This window comes from Cavia porcellus, unplaced genomic scaffold, assembly GCF_034190915.1.
Source record: "Cavia porcellus strain 051 isolate PalLab524CR breed Dunkin Hartley unplaced genomic scaffold, mCavPor4.1 scaffold_6, whole genome shotgun sequence".
In the NCBI taxonomy this organism is placed as follows: Eukaryota; Metazoa; Chordata; class Mammalia; order Rodentia; family Caviidae; genus Cavia; species Cavia porcellus.
In genome coordinates this window covers 94,342,789-94,365,913 of record NW_026947489.1, presented here as the reverse complement: position 1 = coordinate 94,365,913, position 23,125 = coordinate 94,342,789, and the positions used below count along the sequence as shown (strand labels likewise).

Below are 23,125 nucleotides of genomic sequence, written 5' to 3'. Positions count from 1 at the left end.
TGCAGCGCCAGCCTGGTTAAGCTCTAGTCCAACTGTGGATCTTCTATTAGCACCAAGGATCGGGTGGGGGTGCTCTGCTATCCGTCTTGGGCTTAGCCCCAGGTAAGGGCCCATGACTACATGAAGCTGATTCCCAGAAGACTGCAACCCAGAAGCCCAGATCTGTTAACCCAGACCGGGCTGGGGGAGAGGCAGCCGGCCGCAACAAAGGCCAGGTCCGCATCTGAGGTACAGGCAGGGAGCAGAGAGACCAAGCTAATGAGGGGTGGGCAAGGCCCGCTAACTGAGGGCCTGGCTGCTGCAACTGCTGGGTTGAACAGTACACACTGGCTTGTGAGAAGAAAGCAAGTGTCCCCATAGAGGGCCAGGGACACAGAGCCAGGGGTGCGAGGCTCAGGCTCTACGCCCTCCAACCATGCAGCCCTGTGGCAGACTGGCCTCTCCTGAGTCTGCTCATAAATCTGCCTCTGCGGCTGGGAGGAGCCTGGACCAGGTGGCCAGCACCACTCCACTGGCAGGAGAGCCCTGCAAGGCAATGAACTCGTCTAAGTGAGGGGGTTTGCCTTGGCATCCACCCCAACACCCAGCTCTGCAGCATCTCTCTTCTTAGGCAGAGAAGGAAGATTAAGAAAGTGACCAAAGCATGAGCCTGGGATTCTAAGGTGCTAGGGGAGAGGCTAGGAGCTCCCCAGGTACGCCAGGCCCCAAGTAATTCTTCCACAGGAGCAGCACTCGAGGCCTCCTGTCTTACACAGTGGCTACTCTTAGCAAATTCCCATTCTCCCAACAATGGCACAAAACTCTGCCCAGCAAAGTGTTATCAGCTCATAAAGACTGCAGCAGAGGAAGTGACTCCTCTTTTTTTGGGGGGGCTTTTTGAGACCAGGTCTTGCAATGTCATTCAGTCTGGCTTTGAACTCACTATGTGGTCCAGGCTGGCCTCAAACACACAGGGATCCTCCCGCTTCAGCCTCAGCCTTTCACATGCATACCACACCTGGCAGTCACTCCTGTTTTCACACGTGAATGTTACCCGGTGTAGAACCTGATGTCTTGTTCTAAGTTAATTGTCATGAGAGGCAATTTTTCCTTCAGTTCCAAATTCGTAAGAGGGAATCAATAAAGCTAAAGCATTAAGTAATTGGAAAAACCCTATTTCCAATCCAAACTGACCCATTGGGGTTCAGCTTAAAATCTCATCTAGGTCACATGCATTGCAGATGCTGTGCTGGGTGTGTGGTGGCCCTTCCACTCCTCTACCAGAGCAGGATCGGGACAGGGAAGGTGGTCCCACGCTGTGTCCTAGGCTAGGGTCCCTCGCAAGACCCCCTGCAGGGCATACTATTTCCTTGTCTTACAGTCACAGGGTCCTCCAGGGGGTTCTCAATCTCCGCCTGTCGCAGGAACACGTTCCCTCGGCACACACGCCACAGCATGCGTTCGAAAGTGGGGATGCGTTCTCGGTTGATCACGCCAGCCACAAAGCTGCAGGGAGAGCAGATGGCGGCTGCCCCACAGCTCGGGGCGGGGCCAGACATGGGAAGAGGTCGAGGGAGGAGTCACAGCCAGCAGCTGCTGGACAGGCCAGCAGGGGCACCCCAGCCTCACTCCCCCCAGGGCCGCACAGGGCTTACCCCAGCCGCAACGGAGCACCTCTCCCCATCTCGCTGGGCTCCAGGAGCGATGAGGACTCTTCCAACAGGTCTGGATCCGCCATCTGCTGATGATGCAATTCAGCCTGAATTCACAAATCAATTAATATCTAATGAAAATAGTTAGTGGCATGCAGGGCACGAGGAACCAGGAGGTAGGTTTGGAAAAGAGAAATGGAAAAATTGAAACCAAACCACCGGATGGCAAGACACACCCACGAAGGGCAGACTGGAAGAAGGAGGGAAGAAAACAAAGGAGAAGAGGGAAGAAAGCTGGGCTGCCCAGCAAAGCACCCGGAGGAGCACTCCAGTGGTGCACACAGACACAGGGCGCGATGTCGAGGGGAGCAAAGCTGCTCCTGGTGGAACCGTTCCCTCTCCTGGCTCCAGTGACGTGAGCGCTCAGAGCACCCTGTGTTCAGACAGGAAGCTGCTACAAACTAGGCCTCGGCCCTCTGGACCGCTGTGACAGGTAGGGGTGCCTCCCCAGGCACACAGAGTGACCAGGAGGACTGGGGAGTGACTCTAGGGACCAGGTCCTCCAGCCACAGAAACTGGGGACACGAGAACTTTGCACACGGCCCAATGAGGCCTGCAGTGTGGGACTGAAAGTGTGTCCCCTTTCAAAGTGTGGGGAATGGTGGCTGGCAGGTCTGCACCTCACCTTGTCCATTTGTAAAGGAAGCAATGTGTTTGCAGTCCCGCCTTATAGAAACATCTGCAGGGAGTCTGTAGGTTTTAGGGTGTAAGGGCTCTTGAGATCACAGCTCCAGAACCAGGCGGAGCAGGAAAAGCAGCAGATAATCAATGACCCAGAGTCCTGTGCTGGCCTGCCTAGCAGGCAACGGCGTCTACTGGGACAGCTTATACATCGCAGCATAGGACAAGGGACTACACAGAGGTCTCAATGCCTCTCTCTCCTGCCTTTTCAACTGCCACCAGCAGGAGCAGCCATCCTGCAAAACCAAACGCAGCCCACCTCTCTGCTGCCTGTGCTCCTCAGCTTGAACCCCCTCAGGTTTCTCAGCTGACCAAGGACCAGAAAAATCAGCCTTTTCAAAAGTAAAACTGTACAGAAGTTTTTTCTCTGTTATTTTCATTCCAATTCCAATTGGAATCTATTCCTGTCAACAACACTATCAAAAAGTACCACGGGAGGATCTCCCTGACAAAGCCACAGGCCCAGACATGTACCAGTCAGTGGGGAACTAGGCATAAATCAAGGGGACTCGAGGCCTGAAGAGGGAGAGCAACTATTTGAGAGGTGAGGACCAGGCTGGTCCAAAAAATCGAACACAGCAGGCACAAGGAGAGCCCTGGGGCACTGGCAACTTCTGAGCCAGGGCTGCAACCGTGGTTACACCTGCTGCCACCAGCATGCAGAGGGCTCTCTGGCTCTATGTCCAATCACCTGACCGGAGGCACTGGGTTCGTGGACTGGACAGCCAGAGTCAACAAGCTGTGTGTGGCTCACAGGACCCTGTCCTACCCCTCAGCAGGTCATAGGGCCCAGTCAACCTCAAGGTCCCACTCAAGGGCATGTGCCCTGAGGGGTAATGGAGGGCCAGGAGCAGAGCCCTTCCACCAAAGGGCTCCTGCCTGGAGCTGGGATTCTCACAGGACTGCACTACAAACTTAGCGCTGGGCACCCTCTGCGCCAGCCTAGCCCCTCACCACTAATCCCCATGTCATGCTTAGGAACCCCAGTACTAGAGCTCGGGCCAGGTAGGGGCTTGGGGCCAGCGCCACTGGCTGAAAGCCTTCAGTGCAACACTGAAACCATGCTGTGTACCCATCCCTAACCTAGGGACTCTGACCCCAAACACCTGCATGCTGCCTGACCTCCAAATCACCTGGCCATGGGCCACCAAGCAGAGCCACGCCTTCCCCAAGGAAGCGTAGCGGGCTTCTGTTCACCCAACATCCAGAGCCCTAACACAAGCCCAGATCCTGGCCCTGGCAGCAGCTCTTCCCCACCCACTGACCCAAGCGCACCTGAGGCTGGAGGGAGGACATAGCAGATGGGAGAGAAAAAAAGGAAAGCAGGTGGATGGAAAATGCAGAAGAAGAGGAAGACAGAGTCTGCATGCCATTAACCATTACTTTCCCAGTCTTCTTTACGCTCTTTTGTCATGGTGCTTATGGTAAAAGATGCAGAGCAATCTTTCCAGCTCTTACAGCTCTTCATAAGCAAGACGACTGAGAAAAGGGCAGTCATCAACAAGTCATCCGAAACGCTCTGGGTAGGAAGGGCTCTGTGACTCTGTCATCACCTCAATCACAGGAGATGCGGCAGCTGTTTACCCTTCCCCTGGTGATTGCAAGCCCATGTCTCAGTACACAAAGAATCACACTCTGATTTATGGCCTCTGCTTGCTCATTACCATACATGGTTGATTATATTCACCAAAGCACCGCAAAGGCCAGCGGGTTAGACGTCGGTAGTGTTTAAGGCCATTTGCTAACATTACCATTTGGGGCACAGAAGAGATCCTCATGAAAAACTCTTCCGTCTTCAACACAGAGTGTCCCTCTTGCACTGTTTACACCTGCACTCACACACATGTGTGGCCCCGCTGTGAGGCCTGAGCCCTGCCGGTGCTGTCTAGAAGCACAGTGGGCCAGGGATGTGGAGAGGACCCAAGGCAGCTGAGGAAAGTGGGGAAGACGAGGAGGGCCGCCAGGGACTCCTGAGCAGCTGTGGGGCTGGGAGCAGGGGAAATCAAGGCACAGCCTGGCTAGAGGCTTCCGAGACTGGATGAGCAGGCGGGTGACAGCCAGCCTCCAGGACCTGGCATTTACTGCTCAGGCTCAGCAATCACAGAGTTAATCTTCATTGTTGTATCTTAGAAAGTTAAGAGCTTGTTTTATTTATCTTTTTGGGGGGGTCAGGGCATGGAACCCAAGCTTCCTTCAGGCTACACATCCCTCAGTCTTTCCCCAAGGTCCCTCAGTAGAACCACAGCGAGGTGCATCCTCCGACCCTCAAAGCCAAAGGTCAGAAGGATATTTTCAAGGGTCACAGAGGTACAGGGAAGGGCTCTCGAAGGGACTGAGGAGAACTGACAGAACAAAAACCAAGCGCAGGGGACGCTTGGTGTACCACAGTGTGGTAAGCAGTGCTGTAGGCAGCAGGGCAGGGCATGTGCCCAGGTGCACCAGGCCCTGGGGTCACACCCAGCACCAGGCAGGAGAGAAAAAGTGGAGCACATGTCTGTGAGCACACAAAGTGGCCCACTGGCGTCAGCCCCTGACATGCCTCGCACCTCAAGAACAGCATGCAGTGAGTGGTCATGCTGGGGTGAACAGCCTGGAGGCCGTCGCTCTGTGGTTAGAACCCTGCGGCCTGTGGGCTCTGCCTGCAGCAAAAAGCCTTAAACAGCCGAGGCCATACCAGTGGGAACAAGCCTGGGCAGCACCCTCGGCAAGCTGTGAGCCCCAGCGGCCCATCACACTTCCAGGGCTGCAGAGCTGTTCCTCAGCACAGTGTCTCTGGCCGGTCCTCCGTGCTGTGGGACGTGTCACACTGCTGCAGTGTGTCCCAGACTAACAGTTCCACCCAGCAGGTCTCCGACACACCTTGTCCCTTGGCCAGGTTCCCACCCGCCAGGGTGCCTGACTCAGGGCGGAGACCCTGGGCAGGTTCTGCCTGGATCCCCAGGAGCTGCTCCTGCTGCTTGGCCCACAGGACCATGGAGACCTGGTCTCTTCTCCAGGGCAGAAAATTAAAGCGAAGCTGAGACCATCAGAGGCCACTCCAACAGGCCAACTGTATTCCTAACACTTTGCCAGCTTTCTGTTGTTGAGCAAATAAAATGAAATCTTCACAAGACACACAGAACAGTGCCAGCCTAAGCCATCTGGTAAACCTGTTTCCAGTCTGGGGCGCAGACACCTGGAAAGAGCAGAGTTACCAGCTCTTTGGGCTCTGGGGTCAGAACATCTCGGCTGAAAGCTGGCCTCCTCCCAGGTTCTGACTCTGAGTCCTTGCCGTGGGGCCTACAGGCAAATTGTCACCTGGCCCGGCAGCCACCACCTCCTCAACCCAGAGACTGGTGAGCAGTTTCACAGAGAATAAAATCGAAATCAAAATCTGATGCCAAAAGGCTTGGAGATTAAATATTTGTTATAATTTTGTGTATAACTAGATGTTTGTTTCAACTTTAACTGTAAGCATCTACTTACCTTGTACTATATTTTCACATCAGTGTAATGTAAAAATTTCAACTATTTATGTTTACACAATGACTAATAGGGTCCCATGTTGAGATGAAAAAATTGCAGAAAATGTGAAAACATATAGAACCATGGCTGTCTATGCACGGCATGACAATGGAACATAATCTGACTTTTTAACTAAAATAGAGTGCAAAAATGGTGTCACTTCCAAAATAGCAAATTAAAATAGTTCTGGAATAAAACATGGCCCCTTTGCACAGGTGTAGCACCAGCTGCTCCGAGGCTAAAAGAAACAACAGGCTGACCTCATCGAAAAACTGCTGAGTTTTTCGGAGAATGAATTTGAGCTCAGTCAGCTCCAGGAAGTTTCTCTTCAGGGCTTCTTGATTTGTGTTGATTTCCTTCAGCTCGTTTTCAATCTTCTCAAAATTGGCCTAGAGGAAAGGAAGTACTCAGAGCTCAGAGCTCAGGATGCTCACTGGAAAGACAGTGTGCACGCACCTGCTCAATGGCGGCCAGCCCACTGTCAGAATCACTACCCCCACCATCGATTCGGGGACTATGAGAGCAATTTTCCTCACGCAATTTTTGTGCTTCATAAGTCTTTGCCTATAGAGTCTATGTTACACTCTAAATCTCATCGGGATTTCAGATGGATAAAATATTACCAAAAATCCCAGGGCTGCACATTTGTAATTCTAGCAGTCTCAGAAGCTGAGGCAAGAGGATGGCAAGTTTAAACCCACTTCAGGCAATTTAACAACTTTGTCTCAAAATTTTAAAAAAATGTTTTTAAAGGGTTGACAATATTGCTCAGTGCAAAGGCTTGAGCTCAATCATTAAAAACATTAAAAAAGAAAAAGACTTTTGCTTGCAGAGGTCAGGAAAAAAAAAGAAAGAAAGAAAAAAGACCAAGAAAAGGCACAAATAAATATCAAGTATAAGAAAGACAAGCTGTGGTGCACACTTATAATCCCAGCTCTTTGGGAGGCTGAGGCAGGAGGACTGCAAGTTGGAGTCCAGCCTGGATAACTTAGTGACATTGAGATATTGCCTCAAAATATGAAAAAGAAACTGGGGATACAAATATCATGGGTTCAGTCTGCAATACTGTGAAAGGAGAAAAACAAACAAAGAAAGGGAAAGCCCAGAGACTACTCCCTCAGTCCATGAGGTCAGTGAGCTGCTGGACCGGCACAGTATTCTGCAAATGTGGGGTGCCTTTAATCCTGACCTCTAGAGACCTGCAGTTGAGACAGGGCTCCCCGATCCCAGGTTTAGTGCACTGGCTGTGAGCCTCACCCCCTCCCACTCCCCCCCCCACCTCCCCTGCTGGCATCTCAGTGAAGAGACGGGTTGCCCAGGCAGGCTTACTTCCAGATCGATCATGTCCCGGGGGAAAGGCACCTCTGGGTTCTCACCGGTGTCAACGATCGGGATGTTAGCCTTCCTTATCTCCTTCTCAACGAACCCTACAGTGACAGAAGCCACACATGCCTGAAATCACTATTATCTGGGGGACAGGAGGGAAGGCCCAAAACCCAGCTATGAAATTTCATTCAAGCTCGGCCTGGTGGCAGATGCCTGTACTCCCAGCACTCTAGGAGGCTGAGGCCTAAGGGTCCCAAGTTCAAGCCCAGCCTGAGCAAGCTGGCAACTAAATGAAACTATTCAAGGAAGAGACATGGCTGGGGTGAAGGCCCAGGGTGCAGTCTCTGGACTTCAGGAAAGAGAAAGGTCCAACCCCAGAGCAGAAGAGTGTTCTTAGAAAAGCAGCAGCCTTTTCGCCACAGCCTCACGGGGTCAAGTGAGCCTGTGGAGGGCGATCTACCACCATGCCTGCCTTCCCATTCTCCGCCAGGCTGGTGCCAGTGTGGGCTGCTAGGCATCGAGGATAAACCCCAGGGTGCCTGCCAAGGGCTCTTCCCCAGCCCCTTGGGGCAGTTTCAAGTGTAGAAAATAAAAATTATAGGCAGAGAATGGAATAAAGATGCTGAACACCAGGGAAACATCTCGGCTGACAACTGCTGGTTTCTTTCTTGCACAGCAAGGCCTAGTCCTCCTGCCAGCGAGCTAATTGGGACTCGCAGAACAGCTGGACTAGGCGTGGGGCTGGCCAGCTCTGCCTGGGAAGAGGAGTCCTTCACGGGCTCTCACAGGCCTCGGACAGTATTGAAATGCACTGGCTCCTAGAATTTCAGTTATTAAATGAGGAGCACCCATCTTGAAAGGATGTTTGGGAGCAAAAGGACTCAGCATTCATTCACTCCTACGTATTTCAGCCTCAGTGGGGCTTCCTTCCTCAAGCTCAAATGAAAAGGCGGCTGTAGCCAGGCAGAGTGCCACACACTGTAATCCTAGCACTTAGGAAGCTGAGGCAGGAGGATCACAAGCTCAAGTCCTCCTGCCTGGGCAGCTTGGTGAGAACCTGTCTCAAAATAAAAAATAGCTGGGGGCATAGTTCATTAGATTGACACCTACACCTGGCCCTGTGTAGGGTGACCCCTGGGGGGGTCTGTAACGTAGCTCTGCTGTCCCAGTGCCAGTGAGCAACACCACAGTGCCATCAGTGTGCAGCTGTGGTCAACAGGGCTCCACACAGCAGCGCCTCGTCCAGACACCAGGAAGCTGCCCGGGCCGGAGCTCGCCCTGAGCCACAGCTGCAGGGCTCTCCCTCCTCCTGCACCGGCCTATTCAGCTGCTTCCCATCTAAGACATGTGATGCCTCACAGAAGGAGCGTCACACAGAACCGCAGTGTACATACGGAGCTTCCGGTCCATTTCTTCGCATCTTCGGACTTCATTTACAAACTTTCGCTGGAAAACATTCACATCTGGATTTAGCTGAAAAATAAGACCACAGTACCAATCTTTGGATGCTGCATCTCTTCCCTGGTTCATACACACCACACTCTGCAGTGAAAACCTCCCTTTGCATCAATGCACAATGCAACACTGGTCAAAACTGCCCACCGGCTCGAACAAGAGCTCTGTGCCTGCCACCATCCAGGCCAGGACCCCCCTGCTACAGGGGCACGGCATCTAGGGAACCAGAAGTTGCACCTCCTAAAGCCTAGCACAGCTACTGCAAAAGCTATGTCTGCTGAGCCCAGGGGATAGAGGGTAAACCCTGCCCGTTCTCCGCCCCAGCCATGGGCGGCGGGGACCCGCTGCTTTGTTCCGTCACAACACAGGCCATTTTCCAAGGAAGGGCACAGACTTTTTGGGACACACAAAGCTGAGTTCCTGCTCGCTGGGAAACACAGGCTTTAGCAGCAAAGAAAGGCAGAGACGCAACCAGAAGACGGTGTGTCACAAACCCCTAAAAGTCACACAAAGAGTCACTGCTGCTCAGCACCAAGTGTGCACCAGACACTGCACGGGGCTGGGGAAATGCCAGTCAGAAGCATCCGCTTCACACACAGCACAACATGCTGAATGGGCCTGCATTTATGGACATGCGCATGTCTCACACACACACACACACACACACACACACACGTGCTGTATTATGTGACACAGTGGATCACGCTGGCTCATGGATTATACATGCACTATATGCACATACATGTGTACACATACACACATGTATTACAATCACAGCTACATGCATGTGCATGAGACATATTACAGAATAAACAACCTCATACACTTGTACATACTCAGATATGCGTGTACATATATACACACATACTCAGATACACATGTACATATATACACACATACTCAGATACGTGTGTACATATATACAAACATATTCAGATACACGTGTACATATATGCACACATACTCAGATACACGTGTACATATATACATTCCTGCATTCAATGGTTCTTTCCTCAGAACTCAATGTAACAACATTAGACAGATGGAATCCAAGGCAAAAAAACAGAATTAGTGAATAAGAGAACCACTAATAATAGATTACACTCTGGTCTTCAGCTCCATAGAAAAGACAGACACAAACCAGTAATTCCAATCTGTTGTGATGAGCCAGGCATGGTGGCACATGCCCATCATCCCAGCACTCGGGAGCTGAGGCAGGAAGATTGCTTCAAATTCCAGGCCAGCCTAGCCTCCATAGTGAGTTTAAGTCCAGCCTACACGACAAAGTGATACTCTGTCTCAAAACAACAACTAACAACCCCAGCCATTGGTGCAGCGGTGAACATCTGCAATCCCAGCACTCAAGAGGCTGAGGCAGGAGGATCCTTGCAAGTTCAAGCCCAGCCTGGACTACAAAGTGAACTCAAGGCCAGCCTGAACTACATAGCAAGACCCTGTCTCAAAAACAAACAAACAAAAATCTATGGTGATATATGCTGTTAAAAAGTCATCATGTTATAAAACAGGCAACAGTAAGCCTATGTGCTACACCGCTGTAACACTTTCTAATCATTAAAAATTGGTTCCTGAGATCTTCAGTAATTTTTTAGTAAGGAAAATCAATCCCCAGCACAAGAGGAAAAGGCGAGTAAGGACTGGAAGCCACCGGCAGCTTGGCGTGAACCTGAACACACATCTGCCCAGCACATGCCCACGTGCCCTCAGGCAGCTGCTCAGGAGGATGTGGGCCATGAGGGTGCTGGTGCAGGGGCGCCCCTCGCCTCACTCTCTGGGCCGCACACAGGAGCCCACCACACACTAGGCATGGGGGCCGTTGGGAAAACAGTGAGGGTAAGGCCAGCACAGCTGCACTGGGTATACAGCTCTGTCCACGAGGGGCGCCATCCATGTGGGTGCCTGTGCCCGGCCGGGGCATATGAATGAGCCAAGGCCATATGCAGGGATCAGGTGGTGTGCATGCCTGCCCCAAACGTGCCAGGCCCTGCTCCAGCCCGAGGGGCAGAAACAGACATACAACACAAGCACTAGAGCCCTATGACCCAGTGTCTCCTTCAGGTAGGGACCTGAGATCAGCAGCAAAGGTGACTGGCTTCCCACCATCAGCACTAAGCCGCAGTCTGTGGGTCTGTGGTGGTTGGTGAAGCAGGCTCGAGCTCCAGAAGCACAGCGCTAGCTGTCACCTGTTCTTGGGGACTGAGGAGCAGGAAGGCGGGCTGCTCTTCAGTCTGGCTGCAGGGGCAACAGCGGTGGCGGTGAAGCCAGAGCACTGGAGCTGCAGGTGGGTGAATCAGCGCCAGCCTGGGAAGCCACCACAGGGTCAGAGGAGAGGGGAAAGAAGGCAGGTGGCTGAGCCAGCGGGGTGGACCCTGGATGGTCTCCGGGAGCCAAGAGCAGGGGCTGTCCTAGGAGCGAAGTGAGGCAGAGGCAGGAGGACAAGGATGCAGGACACTTCCCCGGAGGACCCACGAGAGGAGGTGCTGCAGCCTGGCACTCCTGGTGCTCCAGTCTGGGTAAGGGCAGTGAGAAGCAAGGCGGGGGCGACACTGCAGTGGGCATGGGAATGACCAAGGGATGAGGGGCAGCCAGGCAGAGACCACCCCTTGGGGCCAGGCAGGGACGGGGAACCCAGAGGCGGAGAAGAGCAGGGAGGCTAAGGGTGAGGGAGACACATAGCCCCTCTGTCTCAAAAGGATGAGTCCCAAAGGTCCGAGATAGGCAGGGTGGCCCCCGAGGTGGGGACGTTGTGGGATAAACTGTCCTGGAGGAGGCTCCACATCTGCAGGAGGGGACAGGAGAGAGGGGTCTGGTGACAGTCTCAGGAAGGCTGCAGATAGAGATCACAGCTAACAGCCTGGAGAGCTAGTGGGGACTGTCCCCAGAGCCTCCAGGGAGGACTATCCAGGCGCGCTAGGAAGCATGGCCTGAGGTAGGGCATGCAAGGCTGGAGGGGAGGGACTGAGGAACCAGATGGGTGGGGGCAGAAGGGGGGAGGGACAGGATGGGAAGGGGAGGAATAGGAGGGGGAGGAGGGGGAGGATAGGCAGCTGAGCGCCCCAGCCGGGAGGGCAGCAGGCACTGCTAGTTGGAAGAGCAGCTGGAGGGTGCTGTCAGATCAGCCGTGCTAGAGCCAGAGCCGTGGCTGAGGGAGAAGGAAATGGCCCTGCACAGGCAGTGAGATGGGCTCACCCTCATCAGAAGTAACCCTGGGATGACTGGGCGTGCTGGCACATTCCTGCCATCTCATCACTCGGGAGGCTGAGGCAGGAGGAGCACTGTGAGTTTGAAACCAGCCTGGACTACAAAGTGAGTTCAAGGCCAGCCTGAGCTGCACAGCGAGACCCTCTTTAAAAGATAAAAAGTTACACTGGGCTCTTGTGTGGCACACTGGGGTGCAGGAGGAACTGGGCCCACTGGACTGGACGGGGCTGAGGAGAGCAGGCAGGAAGATAGCCGCAGGATGGCTGGATTAAGCGGGGTTTCTGGCATCAGCTTTCTGAGGGCTCTCCATATCGGTTTCCATAGTGATTACACCAGTTTACATTCCCACCTATGCCTTCTCCCCAGGAGCCCGAAAGCATGGGCTACTATCTGATCATTGGTGACCATTCTTCCTGGAATGAGATGGAATCTCAGTGTTATTTATGCTCTTCTCTAATGGCCATTGATGCTGAACAGTTTTTTCATGGAAGTATTGGCTATCCACACTTCTGAGAAGATGTTCATTTCGGTTGCCTGTTTTGTTTGGTTTTGTGACATGATCTCACAATGTTTTCCAGGCTGGCCTCAGCAACCCTCCTGCCTCAGCCTCCTGAGTGTTGTGATTACAAGTGTGCACCACCACACCTGACTACCAGTCACTCATTTTTTTGACTGGATCTTTTGGGGAGGCTGCTGTTTTTTAGCACTTTGTGTATTCTAGATATCAGTCTTCTGTGCAGGAGAAGCTGCCCAGCTCCCCCCTACCCCACTCTGTAGGTTTCTTTTGCTGTGCAGAAACCTTCCGCTTCGCTATGATCCCGTGCTGATTCTTGGGTGTCCTGTCCAGTGGGAGCTCTGTTCACAGCAATGTCCTGCATGAGTCCAGATGAAGACCTGAACCTATGGCAATGCCTCCCATGAGTCCAACTGGAGTTCTAGAGCCCATGACAAGCATTCACCCCAGTCTGTTTTACGGATCTGGGCCTTTTACGGAAGGCCCAAAGGTCAGCAGTGGAAGCTAGGAAGTCTATGCCAGCAGGGTGAAGAAGCCGTGCTGGTAGGTTGAGGGGTCTACACTGGGGTCTACACTGGAGTCACACTCAAAATAAGGACCAAGTTGTCCTGAAAAGCACCACAGCCATCCTTAGAGGCCTGAGCTCCTCTGATCATAAGAACAGTGGAGAACATGCCAGAAAGCCAGCATGACAAGCTTCTCCTGGAGATTAAACAGCACACATCTTCCCCTCCTGGAAGCCATGCTCCATGTAAGGCCCAGTGCTCCCCCACAGTGAACCACAGCCAGTCTCACCAACAAGGTCCCCAGCTCCTCCAGTGACAATGGTCAAACTCACACTGGGGAAGCCAGCATGATGAGCTCCTCCAGGAGAACCAGCGGCTCAAATAGCAACACTTAGGAAAACCCACAAACACACTGCTCTTCTTCTCCATGTTTATGCTGACAACTTTCCTCAACTGGGCCATCTACATGCAGAACCATGCTGATTTAATCCAGCTGCTGTTAAGTTGACCACCAGTTTTTAATCTACAACAGAGTTCTCTCAATTCCTAGGTATTTTTCTTGAAGCTTCTGGCATGGTATTACTCTCCTAAATTTCTCTCTCGAAGAATGTATACAGGAATGCTACAGATTTCTGTGTGCTGAGTTTCTGTCCTTCTACATTACTGAACTTGGTTAATTCTAGAAGTCTTCTGGCAGAATTCTTTGGCTCTTCTATGTAAAGAACCATGTCATCTGTAAATAACAGTAACTTGCTCTTTCCTAAATGTACTGTCTGTCTTTCTCTTACCTGACTGCCCTGGCTAATTGTGAGTACTATATGGGACAGGATGGGGGGACCAGATGTCCTTGTCCTGTTCCTGGTTTTAGAGGGAAAGCGTTTGCTCACTTAATAATGTGATGCTGGTTGATGGTTTGCCCTAAGTGGCTTGTATCAGACTGAGATGAGATCTTCTGTTCCTCTTTTCTTCAGGGTTTTGTTTTGTTTGGAACTGGGGATCAAGCTCAGGACCCACCAGGCAGGTGTCTGTGCCTCTGAGCTTGATCCCTGGGCCATCTTCAGGGTTTTATTAGGCACGGGGGGGGTGGTGGTGGTGGAGTCTGTCCAGGTCTACCCCTGTCTTGTGGAGAGAACCACAGGACTTTGTCCTGGCTTCCTTCCAGGGGATGAGTTGCACTCAGCCTGGAGGGCGTGAACCAGTCCCTGCATCTCCAGGTCGAGGCCTCCTCGGTCACGATGTGTGTGATCTTTTTAGTGACTTGTTGCCTTGGGATGGCCAGTATCTTGTTGAGGGTTTTTGCATCTATGTTCATTAAAGAGACTGGCCTGTAGTTGTCTTAAGTTACTTCAGAAAAGTTAACACTAACCCATGATCAACACAGCGATCAATACAGCAATACAACTGATAACCACTCTTCCCTGTGGTACTGAAGGTGAGTGCGTGTAAGATAAGTAAGTAAAAGATAAGGATTTGGAGAGGGAAAGTTGTAGGTAATAAATTGAATACATGGAAAAATAAAAAGCCTCTGCAACAAACCATTAGAACTTTATAAAAAAAGAGATAACTTAAGTTGGGACACAATTGTGTCTATAGTCCCCGCCTTGGGAGGCTGGGACAGAAAGATCAGTCCAGTCCAGGACTGTGAGGTCCGCCTGGGAAATACAGTGAGATCCCACAACAACAACAGCAGCAGCAACAACAAAAAAGAAGTAAAATTCCTTGAGGTTGCTAGATATAAGAATAACATCCAGGGGCCAGGGCTTTAGCTCAGTGGCATAAGCGCCTGTCTGGCAAGCATGAGGTCATGAGTTCGATTCCTGGTACCCAAAAGAAAAAAAAATACTAAAATCAATTGTACTATTTTTATATCAACCACATTTGAAAGTTAAATTTCAAATGATCCCAATTGTAACAGCAAAAATATAAAGTGACTCAGCATAAGCCTAAATAAAAATATATAAGCGATTCTAGGGGAAATAACGCTACCAATATTGGAATTTCATGGAATTCAGCAAACTGATTCTAAATTCTCAATCTAAGTAAAAGAACACAGAGACCAGAAGAGCTAAGACAGTGGTGATGCACAAGGTGGGAGACCTTGTCCCTTATAAAACCTGGAACCTTGTACTAAAGTATGTCACTTAGGTTGTTATTCTGTAAGCTCAGCTAATAAACAAGCTGAGGATTAGAGGAGAACCCAGGAGCAGAGCTGAAATGTAGGACAAGTTGGTACTCGGAGATGAGATCACAAAACACAAATGTATTATTCAAAGAGTTGTTCTGAGACTGCAGTGTATTCACATGGGGGAAAGATACTCTAGTCCCTTAAGAAGCCAAGCAGATCAAAATCGAAATAAATATGTTTTTAAATTTTGCAAGAAAAGCTGGGTATGGTGGTGCATACCTGTGAGCCCAGCACTCAAGAGGCTGAGGCAGGAGGGCCATTGCAAGTTCTAGACCAGCTTGGGCTACAAAATAAGCTCAAGATCAGCCTGAACTAATTAAGAAATCTAGGATACAGAGCCGGGCATGGTGGCTCACACCTGTAATCCCAGTACTCGGGAGGCTGAGATGAGAGGATCCTTACGAGTTTGAGACCAGCCTGGGCTACAAAGTGAGCTCAAGGCCAGCATGAACTTCATAGCGAAACCCCATCTCAAAAAAGACAAAAAGACCAAAAAAAAAAAAAAAAAAAAAAAAAAAAGAGAGAGAGAGAAATCTAGGATACAAAAAGCAAGCCAGGAGCCAGTAATGGTGGTGCACACGGGTCATTCCAGCACACAAGAGGCTGAGACAACAGGATCATTGTGAGTTCAAGGCCAGCCTACACTACAGAGTGAGACCCTGTCTCTGACAAACAAAACACCAAAACAAACAAAAAGCACAAGCCATAAAGGAAAAGTATAGACACATGCTGCTGCAGTGACACCTGCCCAGGTGTGGTGGCAGCACTAGGAGGCTGAGGCAGGAAGGTAAGAGCTCAAGGAAGCCTCAACTGCACACAACAAGACCCTGACTTAAAAACAGAACAAAATCCTTGGAACTCATTTATGTTCACAGGCTGCATTTGGGACAATTAGAGCACCAAAAGGAAACGTGACAGTGAAGATTCTAATACATGTAGTAGCAACGAATCAGTGAATTTACAGGAGTCAAGGGGAAGCCGGGAGGAAGGAGGGAGGCCTCTGCTCTGCTACAGGAGAGAGGTAACTCACAAGCACAGGAGGAACACGGGGCTCAGCAGGCAACTGTGCCCCCCCCCTCCTCCCCCGCCCCCAGACAGGAAGGCAAGACTGGGCACGCGCAGGAGCCTGTCAGGAGAGCAGGGGGCGCAGGCCCAGGGCCGCCCGCATCACCTGTTCACAAAGAGGGACAGCTGCGCCTCGAGCCCAGCCAGCCGCGCTCCGCCCAGGGCTCACCTGGGTCTGTACCATCGTAGAACAACAACGCCGCGCGTCCAACGCAGGACAGACGGAGCGCACGATCACGCGCAGGCATCCCATGCATGCATCAGAAGCGCTTAACCTCAAAGGAAGCGCCAAGAGACAGCGGCAGGTGAGAGACCGCTGTGGAACAAAGGCCCGGCACTCCAGGTATATGGGCCTTCCGCGAGCGCGCACTGCGCGATGCTCGCTCGTGCCCAACGGAGACCCGGCCCCAGGACCGCGCTCAGCGGCTGCTCGCTGATAATCCACCCGCCCTCACCCTCCAACACACATGAACCTGAACGGAGCAGGGCCGCCAGCCCGGCTTTACAGGGCAACATTCGAAACAACTGGGGAAAGGACATGTGGCATGTGACCAATGAGTGCATTGTGGCTATAAGGGAAATGTCTGCTCACCCTGAAGTGTGGCTATCTGGGAACAAAATGTCACCACGGCCACAGCCTCCCTCTATTAGTACTCTAAACAAGTAAGTAAAATAAGCCTGTATGCTCAGCACCCTGGGAGGCTGAGGCAAGAGAGTCACAAGTCTGATTCAGCCTAAGCAACTCAGTGAGACTTGGTCTAAAAAAGTAAAAAAAAAAAAAAAAAAAAGCAAACAAACAACTGGGAATGTAGTTCAGGCTCCAGTACCACAATAAATTAAAAAATTGTATCTATCTATATATAGATATAGATATACACACACTTATGTATATAAAAAGCAGGGCGAGGACATAGCTCAGTGGTAGAGCACATGCCTGGCATTTGTGAAAACCTGAGTTCAGTTCTCAGCATCATAATAAATCAAATAAAATGTGGCAAAAAGTTAATAATTTGTGAATCTATCAAAGGATTCTTAGGCTTAAATTTTTTCAAAATAAAAATCCTAGGGAGAAAATAGGCAAGACCAAAAAAAGAAAGAAAAAGAAAAAGAAAAAGAAAAAAATGAATGTAGCAGAAAAGAACCCATGTGGCCACCTCACACTGCAGGCCTGAGGGCTCAACAGAGGGTCAGGAGCCAACCTAGAGCACCAAGGGGCCTTCCAGGCCCCAGGGGACACACAGGCACCACCTACCACCTAGGCAGTTCAAGAGGGACTGGCACATCAGCCAGAGCACCTCACTGGGAGGTACCTGCCAGTGTGGAAGGTGACAGGGCACACACACCATACTCGGCACCGCCCCTCGTGGCAATGCCCCTAAGGGAGGCTTCCAGGGGCTCAGCCCTGCCGGGAAAAGGCGGAGACTCAGCTGCCTTCTACTCAGACAAGACAGGGCTTTTCACCCATTGTGGGGCACACACCTGTGATCTCAGCACTAGGGAGGCTGAGGCAGGAGGATCACCGTGAATTTGAGGCCAGCCTGGGCTGCACAGTGAGACCCTGCCTCAAAAAACAAAAGCAAAATAATGCTACTTTCACCATAACTTTTTCAGTTTCAGAAAACATTTAAATGTCTATTTTTTTTTTGTCTTTTTTTGGAGACAGGGTCTCGCTATGTAGTTTGGGCAGGCCTTGAGCTCACTTTGTAGTCCAGGCTGGTCTGGAACTCCCAAGGATCCTCTTGCCTCAGCCTCCCGAGTACTGGGATTAAAAGCATGAGCCACCATGCCTGGCTCAGAAAACATTTATAATGAGATGCAGTTTCCTTCCCACCCTTGCTGCTACCCAGGATGGTTTCTACTTGTAATCCCATGGAGAAGTTACTGGAATTGTAGCGAGTTAATGCTAATCTACTACTTCAGTGCAACCCAAGGTGAGAATAAAGACCCTAAGGCATAGTTACAGTTGTGGGGAGCTACAGGGTCCTAAGTCCAGCAGGATGAAGGCTCACTGGAACCAAGGCCACATCCAGGGCCCAAGTCGAGGTTTATTAATTCTGCATGAGGGGAGGGGCTCGAGGATGACTGACAGTGAGGGAGACAGGAAATGCATGACTGCCCTGAGCTGGACTGGGTAAGAGGCCTGAGGTCAGGGCTGTGACATGCAGAGGACAGGAAATGCAGAGTAACTCACGAATGTTCTGGGGCTGGTGACTCAACTGTGATGCACAGTCCTGTTTGCTGGGGAGTCACAGCCCCTTTCTCAAGGCTCTGTCCCAGCTCACAGTGTGAAGCCCAGCTCAATACCCCACCCGGGTCAGCCACGTATGTGGGGCATTGCTGGGCGGGGAAACAGGACTGTCTGCCACAGTTTCAGACTAGCATCAGCTCCTCAGCCAGCCCACCTCACACTGCGTAAAGTTAGTCGAAGGCCTAAGAATGGCCTGGCCAGCTCTGCACAGTCAGTCCATGGAGGCCATTGCTCTTCTTTCTGGGTGGCTCCCTACTCGTACCACTGTAAACTATCATTTCATATTTTAAGCACTTCTCAGTTTTAATCTCGCATACAATAAAATCATAGAAGCAAAGCCCCTGGAGTCCTCAACTGTATTTAAGAGCACAAAGAGATTCTGAGGGCAAAGTGTTCCAGAACCACGGCGGAGACCAAGCTCAGGAGCCTCACGAGAACGTGCACCCCAGGAAGGGACCCAGCAGCAGTGGAGGCTCAGCGTCGCAGAGCTAACAACTGCACATGTGCCAATGTGGCTGGACTGCTGGGCAGCAGGGCATTGGGGAGCCCCACCCGGTTTGGTCAGGCACTTGAAAGCATCTAGCCTAGCCTCCCCAGCAATGTCACCCCGGGTACACGGTTTTGAAGCACAGAACCTAACCCTGTGCTGGGGACTGTCACCCAGTGACACAGATCAAAAGCAGAAATAAACACATGGGGTTGAGGACCACAAAGTGACTCCAGCTCAGCTCTGGGGAGGGAGGGAGAGGACTGCCCAGATGTGGCACTGGGGACTGACACTAAGGCCTTTAGACTGTGCTACATCCCCAGGCCTTCTGAGACAGCATCTCTTTAAATTGTCCAGACAGGACTCGGATTCACAGTTGTCTTGCCTCAGCCTCCCATGTGCTGGGACCCAGGCATGCGCTACCACGCCCAGCTGATTTCAATCCTATCTGGAGGGTTTGTCTCTAGTATCTGGAAGGTTTGTCTCAGTATCTGGAGGGTTTGTCTCTTAAGTAGGCAGTAAAGCAAAAGTGTGCATTTCACTCTTCCTCACACATTTTTTGTGTGGCTGAAACACAGCATAAGACAGGAAAACAAAAAGGCAGCCTAGAGACGAGATGGAGTCCAGAGTGGTGGTGAAAGCCTATAATCCCAGCTAAGGTAGAGGCTGAAGGAAGAGGGTCTCATGTTCCAAGTTAGCCTGGGAAACTCAGCAAGACCCTATCTCAAAATAAAAAATAAAAAGGGCAGGGGTGTAGCACAGTGCTCCCAGGGTTCAATCCCCAGTACCTCCAAAAAATAAATAAATAAGAGAAAATAAATAAATAAATAAATAAATAAGAGAGTAACAGATAGAGAAGAGACAGACTTCCAATGACTAAAACTGCAAATTAAGTGTCTGACTTAAATTGCTGGCCAAGAAACTAGGAAAATATGGGCGCATTAACTCATGCTCAGGAAGCCACAGAGACAAAACCACGTGCATGAGGATTAGACAGCCTGAGCTCCAGAATGAGCACTGTGGGCTGGGGCAGAGAGAACTGCGAATGTGGCTGGCACCGGTGAAAGGCTGGGCAGGAGCTACAGATCCTGGGACTCACCGAGTAAAGAGGAGTGATCTGAAGGTGGACAGATCACCATGACAGGCAGGGAAGGGAGATAAGGCCAAGAAGATCCCCAGGAGCAGAGCAGAGGTTGTGGGGACACTGACAGCCAGCAGAGGATGACCAGTCCATCAGGAAGGCCAGGACAGGACCCAGCCTGGGAGGAGAAGGCAGGAGCCTCAGTGTGAGCCGGCTCAAAAGGAGTCAGGAATTCACGTGATGTGATGGATTAGCTCAGCCCCAGTGCCTGAAAGCCTGCCAGTTCTGGGAGCACACACACATTAATCCCAGGCCTTTTGGTTACTGCTCTTGCACTCATCATCAGGTCAACAAATACTGATATAGGACCTTGTCTGCGGCCACTAAAGATACAAGCAGACCCCAAGAATGCCATCCTCATGGTGCTTAGGTCACAGTCAGAGAGACTCAATTGGCTGATAAATGCAAAGCCCCTCTGAGAGAGTGCTGCAAGTGAGGGGGTAGGGAACTCTGAGCCTGCCTAGCTGCAGGCACTGCTTGTGGGGCAGGGCAGAGTCCTTAGCGCCTCTCCTTTCAGCAGTGGTGCTCTGTCTCTAACCCAAGTAGGAGCCCCAGGGGCAGATTTCTTTACTCTCACTTTGCCTGCTAGTTTGTTCTACAGGGCTAGGGATCTAACCCAGAAGCTCACACAAAGCACTCTAGCTCCGAGCTACATCCCCAGCCCAGTCCCTTTTCTTCTGGTACCTTCTCCAAGTAGCCAAAGCATGCTTATTGTTGAATAAAATAAAGTCCACTGTATGGAAGAACTACAACACGGCACCCACAGGCCTAAGGGAAAGGCTTTGCTTTGGGTCCCTCACTTGACACCCTAAGTGTCTACCATGAGGGGGTTTTGACGGCTTTCAATGGGGGAGCGAGTGAAGCTGCTAGGACTAGTGTGAAACATTGCCACCTCTAGGACAACTGGAAGCCTATCTCATACCCGCTCCCCACAGTACTCGGGACTGGGATGTTCTGTCTGCATGTGAAAAGCCACCCGCCTTGGAAAGAAATGCCGAGGACACTGTAATCAAGGAGCGGCCTACTTACATCTCGAAACTGAACCTTCCCAAGTTCTCCCAGCTCACTGACGCAACAGTAAGCAGCTTCTGACTGCAGAAACAGCTGGGCCAGCGTCATCTCCTCACTCCGGAAGAGCTCGCCCATGGTGGCAGCGGGTGGTTGGCCAAGTGTCCGGGTTTCGACTGCTATCTGAAGCAAGAAAGACAGTGAAGGGATGCTGGCAGCTAGCCAAGCGCTGACAGTAAAAACCCTGCTGCAGCAAGGCTCTTTAACGTTACATTTTATTTCATCTTGTTTCACCCACTCCATGCCGACAGATCTGCAACCGTTTCTTAGAAAGGTGGAGAGGAGAAATTTCGAAAGCATTTACTGGGTCCTGGATTGCACAGTGTCAGATGAGAAGTCACTTCCTTTCCAGTCAACATCAGGACAGAATGACAATATTTTGGGTCACTTAGTTCCTAAGAATGTACCCAGATCAAAGAAAGACAGGAACTGGGAACCCCAAATATCTCTTTAAATACCACGGACACAATACCATGAGGTAGTGACATTCAGCATCCAGTTCTTTGTTTTCTTGAGCAGGAAAAACAAGAGATCCTGCTTGTCCTCTCCTAAAAGGTGTCAGCCTTGTGACTCGTTTTCTCCCCTATTTCCAATAGCACTGCCATAAAGCTGCGGCTACATTAGAGGACTTAACCTGCCAGTCTCCTCAGAAAAAAAAACATTTCCCCTCTGAGGAGGCCAAAGAAATAATCATTAACAAAAAGGAGCTAGACTTCAAGCATGACAAGAGCACACTGATAATGACGAAGCAGTTTTAGCAGCATGGAGACTGCCCCTTCCACCTCTGCAGCCGTCTGTCTCCTGCTTGTCTTCAAGGTAATGACAGGCTGCCCTTGGTCAGGTCCTCACTCGCAGGAGGCGACTGAGGTTTCATTTTAGGTCAACCGCGTTACCGAGCAGGAAAAACAGTTGGCGCTATCAGTGGTCCTGAAACGGCAATTATTTATTCTCAGCGCCCGAACAGAAGGCTCGGGCTCTCGTTCAGACAGTATCGCACGGCAGCCAATATACAGCCGATGCGTAGTGTGCCCAGGCCACCCGCACTGCACTGAATAGGTGAGCTGAGATGAAAGGCAGATTGACCCAGGGGAAGGAGGCTGGGAGACATTTCCAGAAATCTGAACGCCATAGCCTTTGTGCATTAGACGCTCAAGGCAGAAAAAAAAGCCAGGATTTCTCCAGGATGCTGCGGGCTGAGCCAAAAGTCGGGAATACCTGAGCCGCTCACGTCAGCGGCCCGAGACCTCCCAGCCCGGCCGGCGAGGGCAGCGCCCAGAGCCTCGGAGGCGCTGCCTTCGCCCCCTCCAGGGCCAGCCGGTTCCCAGGGCGCCCTGGGCCCTCTGCAGCACAGCAGAAAGCGGATCAGGCCAGGGCGGCTTCTGGGGGTCGCGCAGTGAAAGGAAAATGAAGAGCGATTCCGCCCAGGGGGCGCAACCCAGCGTCGCCTAGCGCCCGCTCCGCTCCGTACCCGCGGCGGTGACAAGGCGGCAGCGCGGCCCGGGCCGGGGAAGGGTCTCGGGGCCCCGCGCGTGGCCATGGGTCCTCTGCCCCGGGACGGTGCCCAGCGCAGGAGGACCCCGCATTTTCTCAGAGACCTGAGGCCCCTGCTCGTTCCAGTGCCCGGCGGTGGGACCTCAAGGGCGGCTCCCACGCCCCTCCAAGGCCAGTCCCGTGCGCGACCCCCGCCCGTCAGCCGGCTCACCTCCCGCAGCCGCTGGGCTCCAGCCCTCAGCCTCCCGGCGCCGGCCCTCAGCCCCCCGACGCACGTACGTCAGCAGGCCGCGCCCCCGTCCCGCCCCACCACAGGTCCCGCCCCGATTACCTAATCGCCGTCACCCAATCGGGCGCGGCCTCACACCACTGCCGCAGAGCGTGGGGCAAGGATAAAAGCTTTGCGTGATGACGTCATCTGGGGTCCAGTGCTGAGACACCCCCTCCTCAGAAGGAATAGGGACCGCTGGTCTCTCCTGGGGTTCTTGAGTCCTTGGAACGCTTACAATTGTGTGGTAGGCATGCACACCTGTGATCCCGGCTT

General features: G+C 51.8%; 1 protein-coding gene across 14 annotated transcripts in view; it reads right to left on the bottom strand.

The window, feature by feature from the left end:
- Atp6v0a1 (ATPase H+ transporting V0 subunit a1) overlaps positions 1-22,921 on the bottom strand; it is a 44,066-nt gene extending 21,145 nt beyond the window's left edge. For 6 of the 14 annotated variants that reach the window (XM_023563933.2, XM_063251589.1, XM_023563934.2 and 3 more), the window contains exons 1-6: positions 21,052-21,209; positions 8,597-8,675; positions 7,206-7,303; positions 6,137-6,265; positions 1,635-1,717; positions 1,359-1,485 (exon numbers count right to left, since the gene is read on the bottom strand). In XM_023563933.2, coding sequence (XP_023419701.1) covers positions 1,359-1,485; positions 1,635-1,717; positions 6,137-6,265; positions 7,206-7,303; positions 8,597-8,675; positions 21,052-21,168 — 633 coding nt within the window. In that variant the 5' untranslated portion in view covers positions 21,169-21,209. Of the gene's footprint in view, positions 1-1,358; positions 1,486-1,634; positions 1,739-6,136; positions 6,266-7,205; positions 7,304-8,596; positions 8,676-16,315; positions 16,335-21,051; positions 21,214-22,558; positions 22,706-22,792 lie in introns of those variants that run through there. The other 8 variants (XM_063251587.1, XM_023563932.2, XM_063251588.1 and 5 more) reach the window with 5 other exon arrangements.
- Positions 22,922-23,125: the final 204 nt, after the last annotated feature.